Source organism: Kogia breviceps, chromosome 4 (assembly GCF_026419965.1).
Source record: "Kogia breviceps isolate mKogBre1 chromosome 4, mKogBre1 haplotype 1, whole genome shotgun sequence".
Taxonomy (NCBI): Eukaryota; Metazoa; Chordata; class Mammalia; order Artiodactyla; family Physeteridae; genus Kogia; species Kogia breviceps.
In genome coordinates, this window is record NC_081313.1 from 3838108 (window position 1) to 3863151 (window position 25044).

At 49.5% G+C, this 25044-nt stretch overlaps 1 protein-coding gene across 1 annotated transcript in view; it reads left to right on the forward strand.

Moving 5' to 3' along the window:
* Positions 1–24841: 24841 nt before the first annotated feature.
* The window catches only part of ADAMTS16 (ADAM metallopeptidase with thrombospondin type 1 motif 16), a 158300-nt gene continuing 158097 nt past the window's right edge, over positions 24842–25044 (forward strand). The window contains exon 1 of the mRNA XM_067033287.1: positions 24842–24973. Within this exon, the coding sequence (XP_066889388.1) occupies positions 24842–24973 (132 nt within the window). The remainder of the gene's footprint in view (positions 24974–25044) is intronic.

Sequence of the window (25044 nt, forward strand, 5' to 3'; positions counted from 1 at the left end):
AAGGTTTTAGAGAAATGCAAACCAAAAGTACAATGAAGTATCACCTCACACTGGTCAGAATGGTCATCATCAAAAAGTCTACAAATAATAAATGCTGGAGCGGGTGTGGTGAAAAGCAAACCCTCCTACACTGTTGATGGGAATGTAAATGGGTGCATCCACTATGGAAAACAGCATTGAGGTTTCTCAAAAAACGAAGAATAGAGCTACCATATGATCCAGCAATCCCATTCCTGGACATATATCTGGAAAAGACGAAAGCTCTAATTCAAAAACATTCATGCACCCCAGTGTTCATAGTGACAGTATTTACAATAGCCAAGATATGGAAGCAACCTAAATGTCCATTGACAAATGAATGGATGAAGAAGCTATGATACATATATACAATGGAATATTACTCAGCCATAAAGAAAAGAATGAAATAATGCCATTTGCAGCAACATGGATGGACCTAGAGATTGTCATACTAAGTGAAGTAAGTCAGACAAAGACAAATATCACATTATATCACTTATATGTGGAGTTTTTTTTAAAATGATACAAATGAACTTATTTACAAAACAGAAATAGACTCACAGACATAGAAAACAAACTTACAGTTACCAAAGAGGAAAGAGCGAGGGATACATGGGGCATACGGTATTAACAGATGCACACTACTATCTGTAAAATAGATGAACATCAAGGGCTTACTGTATAGTACAGGGAACTATATTCCATATCTTGTAAAAAACAATAATGGAAAAGAATTTTTAAAAAGAATATAGATGTATACATATATGTATAACTGAATCATTTTGCTGTACACCTTAAACTAACACAATATTGTAAATCAACTGTTCTTCAATTTAAAAAAAGAATTTATGGCAGGATAAGTGCCAAGAGAAAAGAGGGTCTATTAACCGTGACTTTTCATTTTCTGTATGTTTGGTGCTTTGACATTCAGGCCTTGCTAACCCTGGAGACACTGCCCCTTACAGGGCCAGCCAAATTCAAGAGAGAGTGAGGGCACACCTGCAAGCAGGCCCTTCATATGCAACCCAACCCACTCAGAGCCCGTGCCCCAGCTGCCCCCTGTATGGGGCACTTACACTTGGGATGCTTTTCCCTGCCCTAGACGCACCAGGTGCCAGACAACTACAAACAGAGCCCCCTGAAATTATTCAAATTAGCCCAATCCTAAAACTGCCTACAGAGCCTAGCTTGTTTCTTCCTGTGGAAACCACAATAACGACTCTTGTCCACATTGACCCCTCACTTCCTCTGCCTCCTAACTGACCCTGGTGCTTCCCCGTGTGGCCCCCCGTCCGTCATGTGTTGCGTCCTCCTCTCCGGATCTGTGAGTCACAAACTCTATTTACGATGACTGTCATCTCCTGATCTGTTGGCCTCGCCAACCACTCCCATCCGAATTCTCTAAAATCTTCTAACTGAAAATGAGAGCGCCATGGACAGAAACCTGTTCTGTCTGGTTTACTCTTGTCCTGCAGCTTCCAGCACCATAATTGGTGCACAGTAAGCATGTAATAAATGTTTTTTGGATGAATAAATAAGTGAATGATCCAAATGCACTCTTCACTTCCCCGTGCTTGAAAACAAGAACTGTTTATCTTTTAACAATGGCAGTTTATCCAAATTCAAACAATAATAATACTGAAATTTCATGCAGGCATTTCATGGTCATCGTATCTTTTCTATCACATCTCCTAATCCATGTTGCATTTTCAAAGCTGTCAGATACACGTGACATGAGCCTCACACACGGTTTCTACTCAAGCAGAAAGTGAGAATCAATGGATGAGAGGATGTGGAGTAACAGTCACCACTCCACCTCCACTGTGCTGCTTCTGCCTGGGAAATGGTCCACAGGCATCGGGGACTCGCTTGTTCTTTTTTTCAGGGGGGATTTGCCCTTTAGCTCAAACTGAATGCATTAAGGTATAACTACAGATGGCCTCAGTGGAGTAAAGGGGTGACATGTGGACACTCGAACTTACAAAGAACATTTATTGTGCTCATTCCTTTAAAAGACTCTGTGTCGTGTGGTTATCACCTTCCCAGGCCCTCTGTTCTGAGGCTGTGCTCACGAAGAACAATTCTGGAACGATCTTTGCCCCAAACCACTAGTCTTCTAGCATAGAGATAAGAGCCCAGGCTTCGTAGCCAGAGGTTTTTCTGGCTTTTGAGATGATATAAAAATGAACCAGGTGTTGACCAAGCGGAACAAATGATTGCTTTGCCTCTCATGAAGTTCAAAAAGAATGTTACCAAATCTGCCTTTGGACCATACCCAGTGTTTGACTTTGCGATTAGGGGAAGGATATCAGTTGTCACTCTAGCTGTCAGCTGGGTAGAATGGAACACAGAGTGAATTTTGTTTTCTGTATGTTCACGCAGGTTGCTGTGAATTTCCTGAGGCAACTAATACTATTAGTTAGGTGAAGCCTCCCTACATCAAAGAGCATATGTGCATTGGCTTTTCAATGCACCCGGGGCCTGAACACATGAGCAATTGATTTGTGTCAGCAGCAATGGCTCTGAGGATATCACCCACATGCCTGGCCCTGGCTCTCTGAGTCTACTTGGGGTCCTTCAGGCAGCCTCTTCCCTAACTTGTGGTCAAGGCTTGGGCTTCACTTCCAAAAACACCTGGTGGGGCCCTCCAGTGACCCAAGGACTTGGATCCAGCTGGGTGTCTTGCTAGGTTTCTCTCCAGGATTAATTTTTTTCCCTCTGATCAAATCCTGCATTTTGGCTCAATAAAGGCTACAGAGAAAATTCCTCTATCACCTTAAACCCAACCCCAGATTCCTAGAAACCAAGCTTAGTTCAGGTCAGTGCCCAAGTCTCACTTTTCTGGAAGAGGGAATTGCACCCAAAAGACACACAGAGGAGACAAAATGTAACCAAGAAGAAGAGAGAGCCAGGCCATTCCAGGAAGTTTCTCAGTTCCAGGAGCAAAGCATCCCCCATAAGAAGGAGCGGGACCTGTCTGTCCATAGGCCAAGATTTACCTTTCATGACTTACTATACACAATTGTAGCTAGCCTAAGGAAAGAATAAATAATGTGAAACTTTTATTTAATAGTTAACTTTTATTTAATTCCAGCTGATTATTTTGTGGGATTAACAATCTGGGTTAAAGAAACCTTCATCATTGTTATCCTCAGATTTCCGGGCTGTTTGGGAAATTGAGTGCCGTTCCTTCAAATATGCTGCTTTCACAAGCTTACTTTTGTCTGGCAATGCTCCACATTAAAAAATGACACCAAACTCACAATAATTTTAATTAGAGTCTTTAAAATGGTGTCATTTTTTTTTTTTTTTTTTTAAGTATTCTCAGGGGCTTCCCTGGTGGCGCAGTGGTTGAGAATCTGCCTGCCGATGCAGGGGACATGGGTTCGTGCCCCGGTCCAGGAAGATCCCACATGTCGCGGAGCAGCTGGGCCCGTGAGCCATGGCCGCTGAGCCTGCGCATCCGGAGCCTGTGCTCCACAACGGGAGAGGCCACAACAGTGAGAGGCCCGCATACCACCAAAAAAAAAAAAAAAAAAGTATTCTCAGAGAAATCTGAAATTTATTGACTTATGCCAAATAATTAAATTTTTTAAACTACATTAAAGCTTAAAGACTACAGTACAACAATAATCTGGGGTAAATGTGTGATATTCCAATTTTGGAAACTAGTTTATTACATATATTCACTGAGCAATGTGAATTTCTTTTGACTCCAGAACCAAAAGTAAAATTTTAAGACAACTGGTAAGCTTGATACAAAAAAAAAGCAATTCAGGAGGTAGAATTTATACAACAGAATCTCCCATATGGGACAGTTATAAACCCAGGGAAGCAGATCACTCTAGAAGGACTGCATTTTCTGGAAAGACATATAGACACCATTACAGAGAATACAGAGGATAAAGGACAACCATACTTTATAGTTAACTCACTTGGCAAGCTAAGCACATGGCAGCAGAATCATGCTGCAAAATTCTAGAAAAGATCTGTTGAAATATACCAAGTCTTAGTGAGAATTTTGTCCTTACCAATAAGCCACAGTTCAACCTACTGCAGAGATAAAAGAATCATATAATTATATGCCGACTCTGCAAATTGTTGAAAGGGCAAGACTAGTACCCAAGGGCCAGGTCCCCGAGAAGAAAGGCATTTCCACAGATCATGTTTTCACAACCTCTCTTTACTGCACCAAAAAGCAATAAAGCATGTAATGTCCCAATGGGTGTCCTTGGGAACATTCCTTTTTCAAGTATGTGCTCCGGGAAGTCAACAGGGATCAGAAATAGGAGATAAGATGGAAAAGGAAAATCTTTCAGTGAGCAGCCAAACTGTACACCTTCCCACCGTGTCTTTTAATACTCTACAGGTACAAAAGGACATTCCAGAGGAAAAAGTCCAGAGGGGCTGTATAGACAACCGCAGAGCGCATGGGCTCCACCAAGCGTCTCCTTGTCCAGGCCCAGGCCAGTAGCAGGACAGGGCTCTCTCCCTCTGACCCTGCCCTTGGGGGAGAGCATCCAGGCTGGATGTCTGAAGGCCCTGAGATGGGGGCTCCAAGGGTGTCCAGGGGCTGTGTGTCCAGTACCCGCGGCTCAGCTGGACCTCTGCATAGTACTTTTAAAATGAACAGAAATAGGGCTTCCCTGGTGGCGCAGTGGTTGAGAATCCGCCTGCCGATGCAGGGGACGTGGGTTCGTGCCCCGGTCCGGGAGGATCCCACGTGCCGCGGAGCGGCCGGGCCCGTGAGCCGTGGCCGCTGAGCCTGCGCGTCCGGAGCCTGTGCTCCGCAATGGGAGAGGCCACAACAGTGAGAGGCCCGTCTAGCACCAAAAAAAAAAAAAAAAGAACAGAAATAACCAAGATGTACAGAGGAAATGTGCTTTTCTGCGCTTTTTTAGTACGTATTTATTCCATACATTTCATTTTTCATATTTGTATTTCAGCAGAGTCACTAATTGTGTTGTTATACAATCAAGATATTCACATCAAGTATGTTCTATATTTTCTTTCACCTCTTTATTGGAGTATAATTGCGTCACAATACCGTGTTCGTTTCTGCTGTACAACAAAGTGAATCAGCCATATGCATACATATATCCCAATATCCCCTCCCTCTTGTGTCTCCCTCCCACCCTCCCTATCCCACCCCTCTAGGTCTTTTGTTTTCTTAAAAAAATTTTCTTGGAGTCGAGTTGATTTACAATGTTGTGTTAGTTTCAGGTGTACAGTGAAGTGAATCAGTTATACATAAACATATACCTACTCTCTTTTAGATTCTTTTCCCATATAGACCATTACAGAGCACTGAGTAGAGTTCCCTGTGCTCGACAGCAGGTCCTTATTAGCTACCTATTTTACACAGAGTACTGTGTATATGTCAGTCCCAATCTCCCAATTTATCCTTCCCCCCTTACCCCCTCGTAACCGTCAATTTGTTTTCTACGTCTATAACTCTATTTCTGTTTTGTAGATAAGTTCATTTGTACCCTTTTTTAGATTCCACATATAAGCAATATCACATGACATTTGTCTTTCTCTGTCTGACTTACTTCACTCAGTATGCGCCTTTCTCTTTTCTCGGAATCTGAGTTCACCTGCAGTACAAGCCTTCGGTTTCCCTGCTTAATAGCAAGCACAAGACAAAACAAACACAAAACCAGAGTGAATTCTCGACCCGCATCGTAGGTGCCTTAACAATGGAAGCTGAAAATAAGCAGCCGGCTCCTCTGGGGTTGCTCACTCTCCTAGGGTGCCTCTCCGTCCTCCTGGGGTGGCATCTGCTCAGGGGCCTAGGAGCCATCGTGTAAGGCAGACCCCCCCCCACCCCGCACTGAGATCCTGAAGGAAACGCAGGGAGCCCCTTCTGCTCTGGAATCCCGGGCTTCCTGGGCACCCCTATTTCTCCTATGACCCGGGCAGCTTTGATGGCAAGGTGTCTCATAAAGCCATCCCAACTAGAGGCGAAGTTCCCTCCTGCCCCACCGGCCACTAGGCCACCCCCTCCGGCTTCCCCACTAACCAGGAAATGTCTTTATCCCCTTCCAAGGGGTAGGAACTCTTCTTGATCTAATTCTGGGTCCTCCCTGCTAGCGGCCTATAACAAAGTCCAGGCTGAAGCCTCTATGTTCCACTTTCAAATGATTACAGCCCAGGTTTCAGAGTTCTGGGAAAAACCCTTTTCTACCCCCAGAACTTGGCTCTCGCCTCTCACACAGGGCTCTGGTGGCCACTGTCCCCAGGATGCCCTTTCAATGCTCACTCGAAACATCACTGCTCAGCCTGTGTGTCATGTTTCAGGTCCCAATGTGCACGGTCCACTAAGCCGGCACTTTTCAGCTCCAAGGCCTGGATGGTCCCAACCAATTAGCTCAGAATTCCTGTGTCTGCCCACCGGGCCTGGAGGTGATCAGCAGAGGCTGACCGCACACGTCCATCCCTGATAAGGCTCTCAAACTCCTGCGGCGCCCAGCCAGTGCCACCGAGGGTTCCCTCAGGGGCAGGGGTCCAGACATCAGGGGTGCGGCCGCCCCCCCCAGCCGGCTGGCCACCTCCTCCCCAACCCCTCACCTCTTAGGTCCCTCGCGGTGCTGATGCTGACAGGTTACAGAGAGCATCCTGGTGTGCTCTATGCCCTTTTGGGGTTCCCTTTTCCAGAGTCGATTTCCTGTTCTGTCCCTCAGTGGGCTGGGCTCTCCCCCTATTGCAGGGACAGAACAACCTCTGAGGATGGCTGTGTGAGTGTGAGCCTGAGTCGGACTCTCCATATAAGTATGAATAAATGTCCACTGTGACCCCGCATCTGCACCCACCTACTCTGTAGCAGACCTAACTTTGGATCTCCAGCTGTCTCCCTCTGAGACCCAAGCTTGGGAGGAGAAAGGATGATGCAGGGAATGTTCCCCTAAAGCTCCGGGTTCCGTGCGTGACCCGGCAGCACAGGTGACCGACCGGTCCAGGGGCCGACAGCACTCCGGTGTGCAGACGGGTGTGAGCAGCCCAGCGGGCCCCTGGCCTCCTGCGAGCCCTGCCGGGACGCGACTCAGGCTGCGCTGGCCTCACAGGTGTGCCCGTGGCTCTAACCCGGGCTGGGTCACACGCAGTCCTGTTAGCTGTGGCCCCGCCACCGTGCTGTGCCTGAACGAGGCAGACAGGGAACCTACAGAAGCAGGTGTTGGGACCGGAATTACACTCCTTTAAAAAACACTTGTTGGGCTTCCCTGGTGGCGCACTGGTTGAGAGTCCACCTGCCAATGCAGGGGACACGGGTTCGTGCCCCGGTCCTGGAAGATCCCACGGGCCGCGGGGCGGCTGGGCCCGTGAGCCGTGGCCGCTGAGCCTGCGCGTCCGGAGCCTGTGCTCCGCAACGGGAGAGGCCACAGCAGTGAGAGGCCCGCGTACCGCAAACAAACAAACAAACAAACAAACAAACAAAAAAACCACTTGTGCCAAAAGCTAAACCACAGGTAATACAAAGACTGAAGAAAACACGTTTAGCACTCGGGGCTTGTAGCTGTGGCTGAATAATGGCCCCAGAGATTTCGAATCCTAATCCCTGGAACCTGTGAATGCTACCTTGTAAGGGAAAAGGGTCTTGGCAGATGTGATGAAGTTAAGGATCTTGAAATGGGGAGATGATCCTGGATTATTCGGATGAGCCCTAAAGGCAAACACTGATGTCCTTAAAAGAGGGGGAAGTGAGGGATTTGACTAACATGGAAGAAGAAAAGGTCATGTGACCAGAGGCCAACAGTGGAGGGATTTCAGTCCAGTGAACCTGACTTTGGACTTGTGGCCTCCAGAACTGTGAGGGAATGAATGTGTGCTGTTCTAGGTCACTCAGCTGGTCCTTTGTTACAGCAGCAACAGGAAACTTACCCACTGCTCTGAGAGCTTGCCACCAGCCCAGAGAGGGACAGCTACTCCCTCACAGCCACAGAGCCAGGAATCCCAGAGCCAGGACCCCAGCCTGGCAGTCTGGTCCCAGAGCCTCCTGTCACCTGGTGTCTGGTGCAGGCATAGGGCTGGTGCTGCTGGGCAGGCGACCCCAGCCTCCTTGTGAATGGCATTCAGGGCTACAGGAGCAAGTTGTGAGGACACTAACCTCCTGTAAGGCCGTGACCCATCCATGGGCTCAGGAAACACACATACCCCTCCCTGCACCAGGCCACGGTCTTCACTGACTCTGGATTCACTGATCACTTCTGCACAGAGAAAGGCCTGGCACACAGTAGGGGCTCAGGAGATACTGGTGAACGAATGAATCACAAATTGTTATACTTTCCGGCTTCCGTTTGCAGAGCCCCAGGATGTGGCGTCCCGCACAGGCAGGTGGGAGACTGGGTGAGCCAGTGCATCCACAGGAACTGGGGCCTCGCGCCATTACAGGGCCAGAGATGCAGCCTGGACAGCACAGCAAACTCCCCATCCCCCCAGGACTGCAACCTCCCCTTCTCTGAAGAGGTTGGAACCCCAGCCTTGGGGGAAAAAACCCTTCCACGTCGCTCCTTCCTCGGCCCAAGGGTGCCACACGGAGTCCTCTTTACACATGCAGCCACTCCATCATGCTTCCACAGTTCCTTAGGTTTATCTCCTCCTGCTCAAATCACTGTGTGCTCTCCGTCTCATGATCGAATGCTGCCAGATAGGAAGGAAATCTAAATAAAGGGCTGCCTGACCTGTGTCAGAGTCCTTCTGGGGACACTGGCCTCAGGGAGACCGGAGGAGAGATGGGGCACATCTGGAAATGGCTTCAAGCGGTGGACACAGACCTGTCCATCGCTCTCCAGGGGCAGCCGCACCTCTAATGGCTGCCAACCTCATCTGAAATCGACCACACTGGGAGAACCAAAGCTGTGGGTTGCTGGGTAACCTGATGACCTATTCCTCGCATCTACAAGGAGGACAGGTGTGGACAAAACACCCCCAGCTTCCCTCTGCTGTCCCTCTCCCTGCCCGTGGAGGAGGGACAGCTCATCTCCACGGTGAGCCGGGGAGCAAGCGCCGCCGTGGTCAACCCGCTGCTTCACGTCCTTGCCTGGGAAGCCACGCCCTCTGTTCCTTCTCGCGATAAGTGTGGGGCAGGGAGGGGACTGCGCAGCCCCGAGCGCTGCCCTCCTGCGCGCGTTCCTGTGCAGAAAAATGATTCTCGCATCCCTACTACAGCCACTGCAGCGATGTGCGAAGCCACCTCCCAGGTACAGGGGTTTTATGCAGATCTGCACGTTAAAGCAGGTGCAGGCATTCTTGTTTGCGGGTGAGATAAAGAGAAAGAGCCTGGGCTGGGAGGGCTGCCATGGCAACTCCGGGAGGCGAGGGCTCACCTACAGACCTGGGCCACCTGGACTCCAGCACGTCAGGGAATTTGCCAGACAGCCCTGATCTATTGCACCATCTCTGCAGGCACACCTGGGGAGGACAATTCCTCTCCCTTGCCTTCGACTTCCAAGACCCGTTCTAGCAACTTGAATATTCGTGAAAACCTGCATGTCTGAGACCCCTGTGACCCTTCCCCAGGTCATGCTGTGAACAGTAGGGCACTGCATTTAGATTTGTCTGGAGTTCAAACTACTAGATGCCTTTCAGGCTAGATTGTGTCCCTTCTCTAATTCCTGAATCTGACCCCTGGCAGCGTCCACAGCCTCTGAGCCGCCCCCTTACCTGGCTCCCAGGATGCTCTAGAGACAAGGCAGTTCCCCCACGTCCGAGGTGGCGCAAGGGCAAGTACTGGGTGGGTCAAGGTCACGCTTCCTGAAGCCCCTAGACAGGCTTGTGCCAGAGGACACATCTGCAGTCCTGCAGGCTGTGGCAGGCAGGGCGCCTGGCTAAATGCCAAGGCTGATAGAGGGTGGAGGATGCTGGACTGAGTGGAAATGCAGGCCTGGAGCTAGGGGTGTCAGAGGAGGGTGTCCTGTAGACCGCCAGCCACCTGGCACCACTCCAGAGGGTGCTCAGAGGTCTGGCCACGCATGTCCCCAGGACACGGCTGAGATGAAGCCCCTGCAGAGTGGCGTGCTCTCTGGACGTGAGTGATGTCACTGAGAAGTGAGGGACACGGTTGTCAGGAATATGCATGAAGTCACTGCCTCTTGAGAGCACTGCCCAGGGGGACTCCTCCGACCTGGACTGACCGGTCTGCTCCGCAATGCGTGGCCATCCTGTGGGGCCAGGTGGCAGCCTGCCTGCTCACTCCTGGGCAGTGGCAGGACCACCTGCAAAATGCAAACCCAGCCTGGAAGGCTGCGGGGGGGGGGGGGGGGCGGGGGAAAAATCAGGTCCCCATCTAAGCACCTTAGTTACTGTCCATAAATGGAATTTTTTTTTTTTTTTTTTTTTTTTTTTGCGGTATTCGGGCCTCTCACTGTTGTGGCCTCTCCCATTGCGGAGCACAGGCTCCGGATGCGCAGGCGCAGCGGCCATGGCTCACGAGCTTAGTTGCTCCGCGGCATGTGGGATCTTCCCGGACCGGGGCACGAACCCGTGTCTCCTGCATCGGCAGGCGGATTCTCAACCACTGCGCCACCAGGGAAGCCCAAATGGAATTTTTTTGATACAGAAAAGATTGCAACACTCACTGTTAAGTAGCATGAACGAGAAACAATAGGAGGACAGGGGAGTTAAACTCCCCGGGGTCAAGGACATGCACGTTTTCCTCTGTCTCCTCAAGCTCACAAAATCAGATTACCTGGCACGTGGCTGGCGGGTGAGGGCTGGAACGAACCCAGGGGCCGGGGAGAGGTGCCTGGGGCTCAGGCAGGCTTGTGAGTCGGGCTGGACCTCATCATCTGGTAGTGATTGTTGGTGGGAGTCAACAGAGGACCCGGGCAGAGGGCACAGAGACGGATGAAGGAGGCTGTGCAGAGGCTGCTTCGGCGGGGAGCCCTGCCCGACCAGGCTCAGGAACCAGGGCAGCAGGCTGAGAGTTTAGGCAGCTGGCTTCGACTTCAGCCTGGGAGTCACACGCAGGTCAGAAGTGTGGTATTTTGGATGGTGGCCATGTGTGCAGGAACTGGAGGCCAATTAAAGGATCTGGGTGAGACCCGAGACACTCTTCACGCGTTGTTCTTCCGACTTCCTTCAGCTACGAGCTACGATGACGGAGCTCAGTTTGGTAGGTTGCTCCCCAGTAAAGACAGTCTCTCTCTGTTTATTGCCTCTCTTAACCCAAAGCTCATCACACGCACATTTCTCTCACTTTAGAGCAAACTCTAGGACATACAGAGGAACCTACTGTGCCTGCTTTCCATGGGCTCCTAAGGAAAGGTAAACCTGAACTGGCCGGGAAAGCGTGATCAAGTCCATGTCCAGATCCTTATAAACGTAATGGGTTCACAGAACTGGGCAGGAATTCTTTTTTTTTTTTTTTTTTCGGTACGCGGGCCTCTCACTGCTGTGGCCTCTCCCGTTGCGGAGCACAGGCTCCAGACGCGCAGGCTCAGCGGCCACGGCTCACGGGCCCAGCCGCTCCGCGGCACGTGGGATCTTCCCGGACCGGGGCGCGAACCCGCGTCCCCTGCATTGGCAGGCGGACTCTCAACCACTGCGCCACCAGGGAAGCCCTGGGCAGGAGTTCTTGACAACTGCACCCACGCTATTGTGTACTCTGTGATTCGGTGCCACATTTGTGGGTGAATCTAGGGAGGGAGATTTTATTATGGAATTGCAAACCCATCTTATTGTATGACTATGAGTCCCCAGCTTGTTGGCACTTGTATCAAACACCGCACACGGTGCTCAGATCAGGATGCATGCAACAGGAGGAGAAGCGTCTAAGTGTAGGGGACACCTAACTGCTGCTTCCTCAAAATCTCACAGCATCTCAAAGGGCAGAAACTCTCCCTTTCATAGCCATCAGCTCCACCTGGCCACTGGGCTCTCTTGTTAAATCTGCCCTGTGCGCTGATCTTCTGATGGGCCTTTGCTCTTAGCATCTGCCTCTGTGCTCTTCGTTCCAGCCCTAGAGCCTGTCTTGGCTTTGCCAGGTTACTCTGAATTGATCTGATGTCCGCGTGGCCCAGCCCTGAGCGCTGGTGTCCCCTTGCCAGGTGACCCCTGAGGTCTACCAGCCGCTGAGCCTCCCTGGTTTCGATCCTTTCCTGGAATCTGATCAACCTTTCCTCTCCTGTCTAGCCCGGAAGCATGACCAAAGAAGAAGCCCAAAGCTTTTTAAATATGTGGGCAGATTTTGAATTGAGAGGCTTAAATCCGCTTCGTGTTCTAAAACACAAAGTTTCAGATTCTCCTCTCTGTGCTCACTGCCGAGTGTATGGAGGAGAGAAAGGACACAGAGATTAAATGTCCACAGTTTATAAGCATTCCACCTGGGGAGACAACTTCTCCCATGCCAGCTGCTCCGTCTCTTGGCAGAAAAAGAACGTCATTCTTCCAACAATTTGCATGCTGAAATATACACAGAAGGCTTGTACTTTCCGCCTATCACGGGTAGAGTTTGGAGTTTTTCAGGACAGGCTGGAAGATACCAGCTCTTCTTTGACTGTTCAGGAGGGAGAGAATCAAGCATTTTCCTGAGAACTATAAAAGGTAAAAGGAAACTTGAAAGTAGATCTGTTCCACCATCCAGGTAGCTAACAGACATTGAACCCTGTGGCGTGCTGGGCCCCTCTGGGTGGGAGAGACAGCGGTGAGCACGGCATTGCAGATGAAAGGTGATCAATGAGCAAGCCACCCGGCAAACAGAGGCTGTGGCACCAGGCGAAGGAGGAGGAAGAAGAGAATAAAGCCGGCTGAGCAGATAGGAGGCGATTATCTGTTCTGAGAAAGGTGTTGGCGAGCAAACCTTCTGACATGGAAAGATAGGAAACCGTGAGAATGGTGTTTCCCGCGACTGATCAACAGTGCTTTTTTTCTACAAAGTGACTTTTCAGTGTCTAGTCCCATGCCTGTCCCTGCTAAGAGGGGCCTGTCAGATGGATGTTTGAGGCAGTTTGAAAAAGGACAATCTACATTTCCATTGATTTAATTGGCCTTCATTATTACATATTGAGTTTATTTTTGAATCCCAAATTGTGCTGAAGGATGCTATCAGATTTGTACGCTTATCACACTGGACGTGGCTTAAAGACATTTCAGAGACATTAGCCAAATTCATCGGTCCTTTTGAGGGAACTGGTAGAGAAAGAGAGTGAGAAGCTTTTATTTGAATTATTAAGAAGTAACAATCGTGAACTCAAATTTTCCCAAAGTTATGATTGTTCAGTTATCAGGAATCAATGGAAACGTTTGTATCTTAGTGGTTTTACAGACCCACAGCTAGTTTTGTTCATAAAAGCAAAACCTTAATAAAGTAGTGATAAACACTCTGGTTTCTGTTTGTAAAGTAGTGTCACGTGGTACTGATTTGGAATTATGTAATTTGGGAACTTGGATTTTTTCATCTCATGAAGATAGAATGAGACAACTGAAATAAAATTGCTTAATAACAGAATCATGATGTTAATTAGTTGTCCAAGGCATGATTTCCCATTTGAATCTGACCCAGGGCATTAAGCACAGCACAAACTGTGGTGTTTGCAACATTGTAGATGAGATTCTTTATCTCTGAAAATTATTCATACTTTTCCCTTTTGCAAAGATAAAAACTGGGTTCTCTTCCTCCGTAATTTGTGTGAGTCTGAGGGACAGTTTTTCCAGTTATCCAAGTCTTTACAAATGAGATGTGATATGGGAAAAACAAATCCAATTTGTCACATCAGATTGGCTGTGCAGTTCTTGGTCTTGGGTCTGCAGAAACGCTGAACTCTATTCAAGAGATGCAATCTTTATTCTGGAAGGATCACTGCAACTATTTCCCATGTAAATCAACTGGATTTGGAAGCAAGACTTAAAGCAAAGGAAATGATATTCATGTTGAATTTGGTCTTTACTGATCTGATACTGCCAACTATTTTTTTCTTTTGTTTTATTTTTTTCAAAATAATATGCATTATTTTTCACTTACATGCGTTAAAATTCATTTAAGATAAAGTACTATTAAACTTATACATCAATTTCTACATTCCAGGCATTGTTCTAAGTTCTTTATAAATATTAACTTTGTCTGTCCTCATATCAACCTTCTGGAGTAGGTTCTGGTTTTATCATATCCATTACACAGATGGGAAAATAAAGTCTCATGTAGGATAGGAAACGCACTCCAGGATTCTCCATTTTATTATTCTTACCTGACAAATATTTTAAGTTTATATTAATTTAATATTTAATTCATTATATCAATTTTCCTTTGCAGTATGTATGCACTTTTAAGAGTATGTGATTGAGTTTTAGGTCCATAACGAAACCTAAGACTTCGTTTTATAATAAGCAAATTTAATCTATTGTGTGTGTTGATAAAATTTTTTTACATCTTCTGTTGTCACACCTATGTTTTCTGATTTTCATTTTTCTGTTGTTATTCTCTGGGTTTTTTTCCATGTACTCAAAATCTCTTTACTTTTCTCTTCCCATGTATTCTCTTTATTTTTACCACCACTATTTACTTTTAACTTTTCAAAAGGACTTTAGCTTAATTCTCTGATATTGAAAGTCATGAAGAAAGCAGTATATGTTAATACTAGCAGTAGAATAGAATTTTTATCAATCTTATTTAGTCAGACATACATATGCGGATACACTTTATTTTTCCATAATGGTCTTTGTCATTTTGTAATGTAAGCAGTTACCTAAGCCCTCTATTTACCTACTTTAATGGTAAACTCTACTCATGTAATATCATATCTCCCAAATAAGAAATACATAAGTATCTAGATCTTTTCAAAGCTGAAAAAAAAATCTATACACTTATGATGTTCCAGGCAAAATTAATGACAAAATACACAGCCAGCCGCATCTTGAAATAAACATAAGGACAAAGACACGTGATGATTCTACGAGGATCCAGGCTGAAGAGCCAAACAGGCCACCAAGAAAATAAGACTGAATTTGCCTCTGGACCTCTCCTCTGCCAAATCAAATGCCAGATCACAGCGTGCCATGTTTGAAAGAAAAAATGCACTGTGGTTTGGACATTCTATCCAAGTCAACTTTGTCATAAGGTGGCGAACAGAAATACCTTGTCAAATGTGCCCTATTTGCTCCTGGTATCCCTCCCCAAAGATAGTCTGACTTGAGTTCAATTCTTCCGTCGTCTTCCTTGAGGACGCTTGCTCCATGTTTTTGGCCTCCAGTCCTTGTGGTATCAGGGGGACAGAGAGGGGTGCAGGGATTCTGTGCTGTGTGTTTAGATTATTTCCTGGAGCCCTCATACATATGCAAGCCGCTGCTGTCACTCTGGTTGCTGTGTACGAAAACTGAGGCCCAGAGAGCCGAGGTCAGCTGGAAAGAGGCTGAAGGAGCATCTTAACAGGCTGGGAAGGACAGAGGGCGATTCTCGGCCTGAGAGGAAGGAGTGGAGGCAGCCCCTGTTGGAGCTGCAGTCAGGAATTTACTGAAGGATCCCCGACATGATTAATATTGAAAGATAAAGGGAATGCGGGGTGGGGGAGTGGGGGGAGAAGGATGACATTGGAAAAGAACAAACTGACTTTTACAGAAGGGAAACGAGCGAGAAGAGAGATGGGGTGGTGAGATGTTTGCTGCAGGTGCCTTGCTCCAAGTGGCCCAGGCCAGGCATGGAGATGACAGACACGGGTCCACGGGGGGATCCTGGACCCCTCCCTGGCACACTTGGTATCTACTCCTGCTGTGCTGCTCTCCAGAGCATCTAAGGGTGGCGGACTGATGCTCACTGCTCTGTGACGTGGAAAATGCAGAGGTGGCAAGTGGCATCCAGAAGCCTTCAAAGCAGCTCAGGGCCTTTTACTCTCACTTGAATCAATGAATTTAAAAAAGGATGGGATATGGTATGTCTACTTCATTTCATTGCTCTAGTAATCCTTATTTTATCAGAATATAAAATTTGTATTTGTGTGTCTGCTACAGTTTGAGAAGAACAAAAGTGACTCATCATCTCATACTGTTTGAAAAGCTACGTTCTGGTTAACTTTCCTTTCTGTTTGTGCCTCCTCGAGACTCAGGTTGCTATGATTTTTCCTAAATTTAATGGGAACGACCTCCAGTTACTGTCATGCTTCATTGTCACAGTGACACAGTCCACACACAGGGCATGTTAAACAACAAGAAATTCCTTGGAATAAGAGTCATTCTGAACCGTGTTCTCCTTCACACACCTGTGAAAGGGGATCCTCCCCCCCATCTCCTTCCACATTGAAGGAAGCTCTGGGAAGCACAGCCTTCCTGACTCTCCACTCCCTCTGCACTCAGTGCTTCCCAGGAGGAGGAGAGACGTAGGTCTGGTGATTTTGGAAGAGCAAATGGGCGCCATAATCTCTCCCTTTCTCTTCCCTCTTGGGAGCTGCCAGACCCCCAAGGGCACGTCCCCTTAATTTTGTTTGTCCCTGTGGCATTGTGTAGGTGCCGCCCCTTTCAAAAGGGCTGGAAGGACAAAACTTGGTGGTGGGGGGGCACAAATTTAAGGTCTGGGAATGTTGAGAATTACAAAATAGACTCATTTGTGGGAGCAGTATGTACTTGTAAGGAGGGTTTGGGTGGACTTGGGGTTTGTATTATAATATTTGGTGGGTTTGGAGGCCTTTCAGGCTCGACAGATGTTTCTGTGAGGCCATTCTATTTCTGCCACCAGTGCCAACGGATGTTTTACCGATCAAGCAAGAACAAGAGGTGCCAAGCTTCAGGCTACTTCCTACTTAGATTTTGGGAGGTGGCTGCAGCTCTGGGGGATATTTTTCCCAGGTCCACAGAACATGCAAAGGAAGAGCTGAGCCTGAGGCAAAGGCGGGAGGTGCTGAGTCAAGGTGTAGACCCAGAATGTGTGCACCATGCAAGGGCAGCCCTACCTAGCAAACGTGGCCAAGGCAAGGATTCTGTTCTAATTGTTTCTACCTCAGGAAGACTGGAAGGAAGATTCCAGGATGCAAAGCAGGGAGGTGCCTTCTGGAAGCGGGATCCAGGAGACCACTGAGAAGCACAGAGGCAGCCCCGAGAGCCTCCATAAGTGATGCTTTTTCCAGATGGAATTCATTCTAGTGTCTTTACTTGCCCCCCAGATTCCCCTTGAACTTTATAGCCTCCGTCAAGTCAAAACACTATGGATATCCCCTTACTCAACACTTTCTGCTCGTCATGGTTTCATTTTTTTAATTGTTTTACAGTCATGATATTTAGTGGTGAATGAAAACAATCAGGTCAACATAATGGGCATTTCATTAAGTTAAAGTCATTCAATTTAGACAGAAGTCTTCATTCTGAGATAACGCACTTACCGTATTTCATCTTACCTTAGGAAAATGAAAGGCTGGCGACCCCGTGTTGGGTTTCTTTTAGAATCTTCATTTGGAAGCTTTACTAACCCATAAAATCTAGCACTCTGCCCTCCATTCACTATTGCCTGTCCTAGTCACAGAAGTACTTCCTTAAAATAACCTGATCGCTCTCACCCGGTTTTCATTGGTGTGCGTTGTCTAATTTCCGGGCTTCTGCTAATCCTATTGCTTAAATAAACTTAACATCAGTCCATTTTTCCACAACCCCATTGTCACTGTGCTTGTCAAGGCCACCATCACTTCTCATCTGTTTTCTGATACATTAGCCCATCTTGGTCTCTCTCCACAGTGTTGCCATCTACCATCTATTTCCTGAGTCTGATCCTGCGACTCTCTACACAAACTCCTTCAGAAGTACACCACGACCCTTCTCATTCAGAGGGTCCATTCAGAAAAATCAAACGAGCAGCATGCAGGAGGATGGTGTGAAGAAGAGGCCGGGACGTGGGAGGTGAATTCCAGAGGCAGAGATGGAAAAACTGGCAGCGGCGAAACATTGGGAATGAAAACGTTCGATGTTCTAGAATGATTCAGAGTACTGGGGAGACATCACGGCAGTAAAGCAGAGGTACACTTGCTGGAAGCTTGTTGGAGGTGGGAGTCAGAGGAGAACCAGCGGTACTTGTAGGAAGAGGATCACGGCTGACAGTGATGGCTAGAGACGAGGGCACAGGTGGTTCTCAGCCTGGCCGCACACAGCCCCGAGTGGCGGGCAGCTCCCACTTGTGGGTACACAGAGATCAAAGACATGACTGAAGCAGAGCACAAAAGGCCCTGCCCAGCAGTGCAAGGGAAACAGCATTTGGGAGACTCAGAGGCAGAGTGTCTATGTGGAAATGACCTCCTGTAGGAGCCAGAAGAAAGTCTCATCGGCTCTGGTTATCCCCTCTACCCAAGGAGAAACCTGCCTTCTCTAAAACAAACGCACAAAGTCATGAAGAAATACGAGATCAACATGGAAGTAAAAAATATAGAGAATAATTTGCTCATTTAACAAATAGTTATTGGTCATGGAAACAAATTATGTAGTAATGAATTATAAACACAGCAAGTGGAACAAGCTAAAAGTAGAAGCAGTACCCTGAAAAAAAAATCAAAAAGTAAACTTTAACACATTGCACATAACACAGGAAATAGAAGAGAAAGATCAAACTGATGTCAGAAGATGCTCAACAAAGCCTGCGGATGACTGGTTTGTGCATTGGATGGGACAGAACTGGGACCTGGAGGGGTGTCAGAGGACCTCTGAGCTAGGATACCATGGGACCAGGAGTCTAACACTAATGACAAGAGAGAGGGAAAGGAGGAGGCTGGGAAGGTACTCTATAATATTAAACATCTGTTGAGGTGATAAGACACAATCCCAATTTAAGATGCATTAAATTGGGAAAAATGAATTTCACAACTGAGGAAATGCAGATAAGAATAAAAAGTCTACTGATCAAAACTAGGGGGGAGTTTAACCTACACGTTTAAATAGGGAAAACCAATATATCTACCTTAACAGTATAATGATGTGTTGGCAAAATCATTCCAAAGAAGCCCACATTAGTAGATGTACCCCTAAAAAATATCTCAAGTCTAAAAGTAGAGAAAAATAAGACGTGACATCATCATTCACACAGCCTCCTGTGCTTCTTCATAAAATGCAACCTCTCTTGAAAGCACTAGTTCAAAGTTTGTCTTTTCCCTGAGTTATAAGTTCAATGAAGAAGGAAGCTCCATGATGGATTCTCAGTAAGTATATATTACTCACAATTAATCGTGAGTAATGAGTGGCTAATTATAACAGGAAGGAGCAAAAGAAGCTATTCTAAAATGACTGAAAATCTTGATGAAGTTAACTATTTTCTAGGAACACATAAATTGAAAAATTGCTTCAGGAAGTAGGAGGAAAGCAGAACAGTCCATGAACGATACAAAACATTGAATAATTAGGCAAAAAGTTCCCTCCAGAACATAAATCAGACCCCAATAATTTTATAAGTGTGTATTTTCAGACCTTAGAGGCATAGATAATTGCTATTTGTTTGAAATGCTCATTCGGAAAATTTTCTGGTTAATTTTACGAAGTTGCCAAAGACTAAACCTGAAAAGGAGGTCTGCACGTGTGCATTTCCTCACCTCCGCTTCGCCCCGTCCCTGAGGGAGGGACTCCTGCCCCAGGGTTACGGGACAGCCAGACACAGGACGCCCAGCCCGGGCAGGTGAGACGGGCAGCATTTATTAGCCGTTCCTACTCACAGCCCTGGGAGGGGGGACACCGCACACCACGCAGGGCCCCACCAGGAACAGAGTCGACAATCAGGGCTGTGCGGGGAGGCGGGTGTCATCGTATCCACAGGGCGGGCTGTCCCCGGGTCCCGAGGGGGGTCGTGATTGGATTGTTTGAACAAGTCATGCACTGGCCCGGAACTGAAACCCACTGCTCAGGTAAGCAGGCCGCCTTCCTCCCCAATGCCTCTGCTTCCCAAAGAGCTACAACCCACCCATTTTCTTCCTCTCTAGTCTTTTTCTTAGAATGAAAGGCGTCCAATGACAATAGACACATTACTTGATAACTTACTTTAGGTGATAGGTGGATGGAGGAACACAGAGGCACGCACGCTCAAACCAGACTACCACTGCACTCGCAGACCTGTGCACGCACACACGCAGACACACGTAAAACATTTCTAGGCGGGATCCCTCGGAGGCAGCAAGGTATCCCGGAGGCTGGACGCGCCCTAGGCACACAGGCCTGTGCCTCTGATGAACGCTGGGCAGTGCCCCAGCCGTCGCCCTCCCAGACCCGCCTCCCTAGGGAGCAGGTGGTGAGATTCACCGCCCTCTCTCCATCTCAGCCTGGGCTGCTTACAGAATCCTCTGGGAAGATTTTACTAACACAGATGTCCAGTCACCGCCACACACCCATGATACTTCTCTGGTGGGGGGGGCCTGGGAATCAGGAGGTCTGCAGCCTCTAGAGATTCTGTAGGCAGAGCAGATGGAGGGCCACTGCCCTACGAGCCTTCGCAGGGCCAGGGCTCCCTGGGCCCCCACAGAGGGGTCCACTGGGAGGGGAGCTCTGCAGGTGCTGGGGAGAGCGGCAGGCCGGTTCCAGGTGCCACGAGCTGGAATGTCTTCCCTTGGTGAGGGGCTAGACCTCTGTGCTCATAGGTCTCCTGGGTGCACGAGGAGGACAGTGGCAATCCGGGCCCCCTCCCCAAGGTGGCACAGGGCAACTGAGAAGACGTTATCTCCCCCACGAGCTCAGAGATGTCCCCCCGTGCCTCGCCCACTGGCCCGGCCCCTCGGCTGAAAGGCGCCTGCTGGGATTCTTTGAGCTCCTCCAGCTGCTGGATTCAGTTGTTATCTTGTTGCTCGGGCCTTGGGATGGAAAGAGGGCCACGCGTGGATGCTCATGTTAGAATTTCAACTTGACCTTCCTTCCTGGTCCATACAGAACGTACTGATTGTAGTAGTTCTGGGGCTGCCGTGGCAAAGCACGCAGACTGCGCAGCTCAAACGGCAGAAACGTATTGTCTCATGGTTATCGGCCTGCAGGCCCAGATCTAGGTGTCCACAGGGTCGGTCCTTCTGAGGCTGTGAGGGAGATTCCATTCCATGCTCTTTCCCCGGGATTCTGGCGGTTTTCTGGCCATCTTTGGCATTCCTTGGCATGTACAGTCATCGCCCAATCCCTGCCTTCGGTGTTCACATGGCGTTCTCCCTGCGTGTGTGCCTGATCCACAACTCTCTCAGCACTCGTGAGCAAACCCAGCCAAGATCAGCGAGCCTGGTCTGCACCACCAGATAACCAACCGGCATATAAGTCCTTGAGCAAACAGAAACGGTTCTCTTTTTAAGTCATGCGGTGCTTTCTTGTGTAGGGATAGCTAGCAGATATACTCACCTTCAACACTGATTTTACCTGTGGAATCTCTAGAAGCAAATATGTTTAGCAGAAGCCAGTTTAATTCTGGACCAGATGACACACGGGAACAAATGCTGAGTCTTGTTAACCAAGGTTTCCAAGTGATGGATCTCCTGGCACTGGTTACCTTATGAACAGCTTCAGCACTGGCGGGCGGGGGGGGGGGGTCGGGGGCCTCACTGCAGGAGGGGGTGTCAATTACCAACAATACTAATAACAAAGAGTTAATGGATACTAATGATTATAATACATCTATCATATTATTTTAATACTAAATGATTCTGTTTTATATAATGATAGAAAGTATTATTATTATTATTTGAGCTAAATGTCTATGTGTTTAACAGGAGGGAGCTTTTACAAAAGCCACATTTTGAACTCAGGAATCCAGTATTGTTTGTACTTCTTGGTTCCCAATTTTCCTTTTCCTAAGAAAAGTCAAGTCTCAACGTGGAGGAACCCAGGTTCCAGAGTGTAGCCAGGAACAGAACCAGCGTCAGAATCAGCGAGCTGACCATTGTCAGGTTAGGTCCGGGGCATCTGGGCCCACAGATTGAGGGCATGTACCCCTGTTGGCCCCGGGAGCTGAGTGGCTCAGGTTCAGCCAGGACCATGCGGGATGCCAGGGAAATACAGGGGCTGTGTTATGCCTAGCCAACAATTTCAGAAGAGCATTCTTCCAGGATGGCCTGATTCCTAAAGTTGTACTAACTCAGGCTTCACGGCAAGTTCTAAGTTTCACATAATCCATAAGGCACGTTGCCCTGTCCTAACCTTTCCTTTTAGGAATTCAAAGTTTCTTGCATCAAAATTTCCTTTTTTGGTTTCTTGATATGCTATCTTTCACACTGTAGAAGTATTCTTTCCACTTTAAAGCCTGTCGACCAGTTTTGGGGAAAGTGTCATGGGGCCTGGCCCAGTCCGACCTCCCATGGGTCAGGGAACAGTGCTCTCACCCCACGCACCTGGGAAGCTGAGGGCAAGTCCAGGTTGTCACCCGTGCCTCTGACCCACCAGCAATAGATGGGAGAGTCCTACGACCCCCTGCTTGGGTTCCATTCATTTGACAGACTGGCTCACAGAACTCAGGGAGACATTTTACTTTCCAGATTACTAGTTTATTACAAAAGGATATAACTCAGGAACAGCCGTAGGAAACAGATACTTAGGGCAGGTATGGGGAAGGGTGTAGGGTTTCCATGCCCTCTCCAGGCACCACTCTCCCCTAAGCTCCACCTGTTCACCAACCTGGAAGCTCTGAATGCGGTCCTTTGGGGTCTTTATGGAGGCTTCGTTACATCGGCCTGCTTGATTAAATCATTGATCATTGGCAACTGAGTCAACCTCCAGCCGCTCTTCCCTCCCTGGAGGTCAGGGGATGAGAATGACAGTTCCAACCCTCTGATCACATGGTTGGGTCCCTTGGCAACTCGTCTCCATTTTGGTGCAAAGTCAGCTCATTAACATAACAAAAGACACCTTTATTGCTCTCTGCACTCAGGAAATTCCAAGTTTGGAGAGCTCTGTGCCAGAAATTGGAGGAAGACCAAATATATACATCTTATTATAAATCACAAATGGGTTCCACGTGTTCTGCGGCCTTTGTATACCTGGTCCGCCAGTTCTCTTCACCACAGCCCCCAACCTGGCCCCAGGGCTGGAGTTTGCCCTCTATCTGAGTCATTCAGAGCATTGAATTCAGTGAACGGCTAAAAAAAACTGGAAAACGTTCATCCCTGGAAAGGATATTGTTTCTTTCTTCACAACGGAAAGATTCATTTTGGTTGTATTCAAAGAGGGAAAAACATTCCTAAAAAGTGAACCCTTTTTATACCAGCTGTTCTTCTTTCATTTCATCTGTTGAACTTATAAAAAAGAGAGCCCCTGGGTGTCCTCATGTGATCGTAGGTAAGACTTGGAAAATCTGATTCCCTTGCAGGCTACATTTGACACAATCACCGATTATTAGAGACCCTCGTTTACCAAGCATGCAATGCCCTGAACTCGGGACAAAAGCACTCTCTGCCTACTGCAGAACCTTTGTCAGCCTCCAGTCTGGCAGACACTAATCAGGAACTGTGTGCGTGCGTGCGTGTGTGTGTGTTTGTGTGTGTGTGTGTGTGTGTGTGTGTGTGTGGAGCAGGCCGGAGGATCCCACTGTCCCTGCCAGGCTGCCTGGCACTGAAGGACTGCCAGAAGCAACAGGCAGCTACAGGCTCCGGGCGAGCTGGGCAAAGGAGGCCTGAGACGGCTGCCACCAGTTTCCTCTCCATGCTTTCCAAACTGTGCAGAACCGGCCAGGCTGGGCTAAAGTGAATATGAAGGACACCGGGACCTGCAGGAGGAAAGGGGTCAAGGAGGGCAGGAGCAGTCAGTGGAGCAAAGTGGTCTCAGGCGGGACTCGTGCCTGAGAACACGCTCCGGCACACACATGCACGGGGCGGGGGCACACGCAAGCCGACACTGATGCACATTCGCCTACACCCGGCTCATACACGCGCGTGCTCGCGCTGCAACGCGTGCACGTGCGTCCACACACACATGCCATCAACAGGTGTAGAACACGAGCTGGGCTGGTAGCCGGGCCGGTGGACGCGTCTCTACTGCTCCCTCAGACTCCTGGCGCTGGTAGCACAGCGGTGCAGTCCCCGGCCAGGGCCGGGACCAACCCGCGACCGCAAAGCCTCCGCGATCGATGGCTGCCCCTAGGCCCCCAGCAGCCCCGGCACAGGCCAGTCCGCTGCCGCCCAGACCCCGGGGCCAGGAGCGCAGCTACGTCCCGGGAGGACGAAGCTTCCTCAACCCCCCTCGTCTCCCATCACTTCACAGACTCGAGAGAAAACCACACGCGTGTATACTCAGATCCGCGCATCCCTAAGGAAGTCCGGGCACCCCTGTTTCGCAGCCGATCTCCCCACGGGGCGGGAGGGAGGACCCAGCGGGACCCGGGCGCCGTTCTGCCGCATTCCGGCGGGAGGCAGGTGTCCGGCCATTGGATGCGCCGCTCCGGCCCCCGGGGGTGGGGGTCGGGAAGAGCGGGGCGCAGCGCGGCGAGGTGCCAGCCAGTGCAGCCTTGCGGGGACTGCAGGTCCGGGGCGCAGAGCGGGCGGCGCGACCTGCTGACGCCGCCGCCCCGCGCTCGCGGGCCCCGCTCCACCCGCGTGCCCCCGGGACGGCCGGCAAGGCGCCGACCGCGGGCCAGCGAACGCCCGGGTCCTCCTCGGCCCTCCTCCCCGGGCGCCTCCCCCCGCCGCCCTCTCTCGCGCCTCGGGCGCCCCGCTCCCTTCTCCCCTCGCTTCCTCGCCCTCCCCTCCCCTGCCCTCCCCTCGCCCTCGCCCTCCCCCTCCCCCGCTCTCCCACGGTGCGGGCGGGTTCTCCGCCGCCGCGGCCGCCACTCCGCCCCCAGCGCGGCGCGGAGCCGCAGTCATAACCCCGGCGCGGGCGGCGCAGGGACGGCGGGTATCGTCCTGCGCGCCGGGCGGGCCGGTCCTCGGTGCCCGCTTGCACGGTCGCGCACCGAAGTCGCGCAGCACCGCTGCGAGCGCCCGTGATGGAGCCGTGCGTCCTCCCCGCGGGGGCGCGGCGCCGGCCGCGGGCGCAGGGCGCGCGGGGCAGCCCGGCCGTGCGGGCTCCCGGCTGCGCGGCGCTCTGCCTGCTGCTGCTGGCGCAGGTGGGTGTGCAGGTGAGTCCCCGACTGCGGGGGCAGGGTCCCCCGAAGCTCCCCTCGCGCAGCCCCCGTCTCACCGAGGTGTC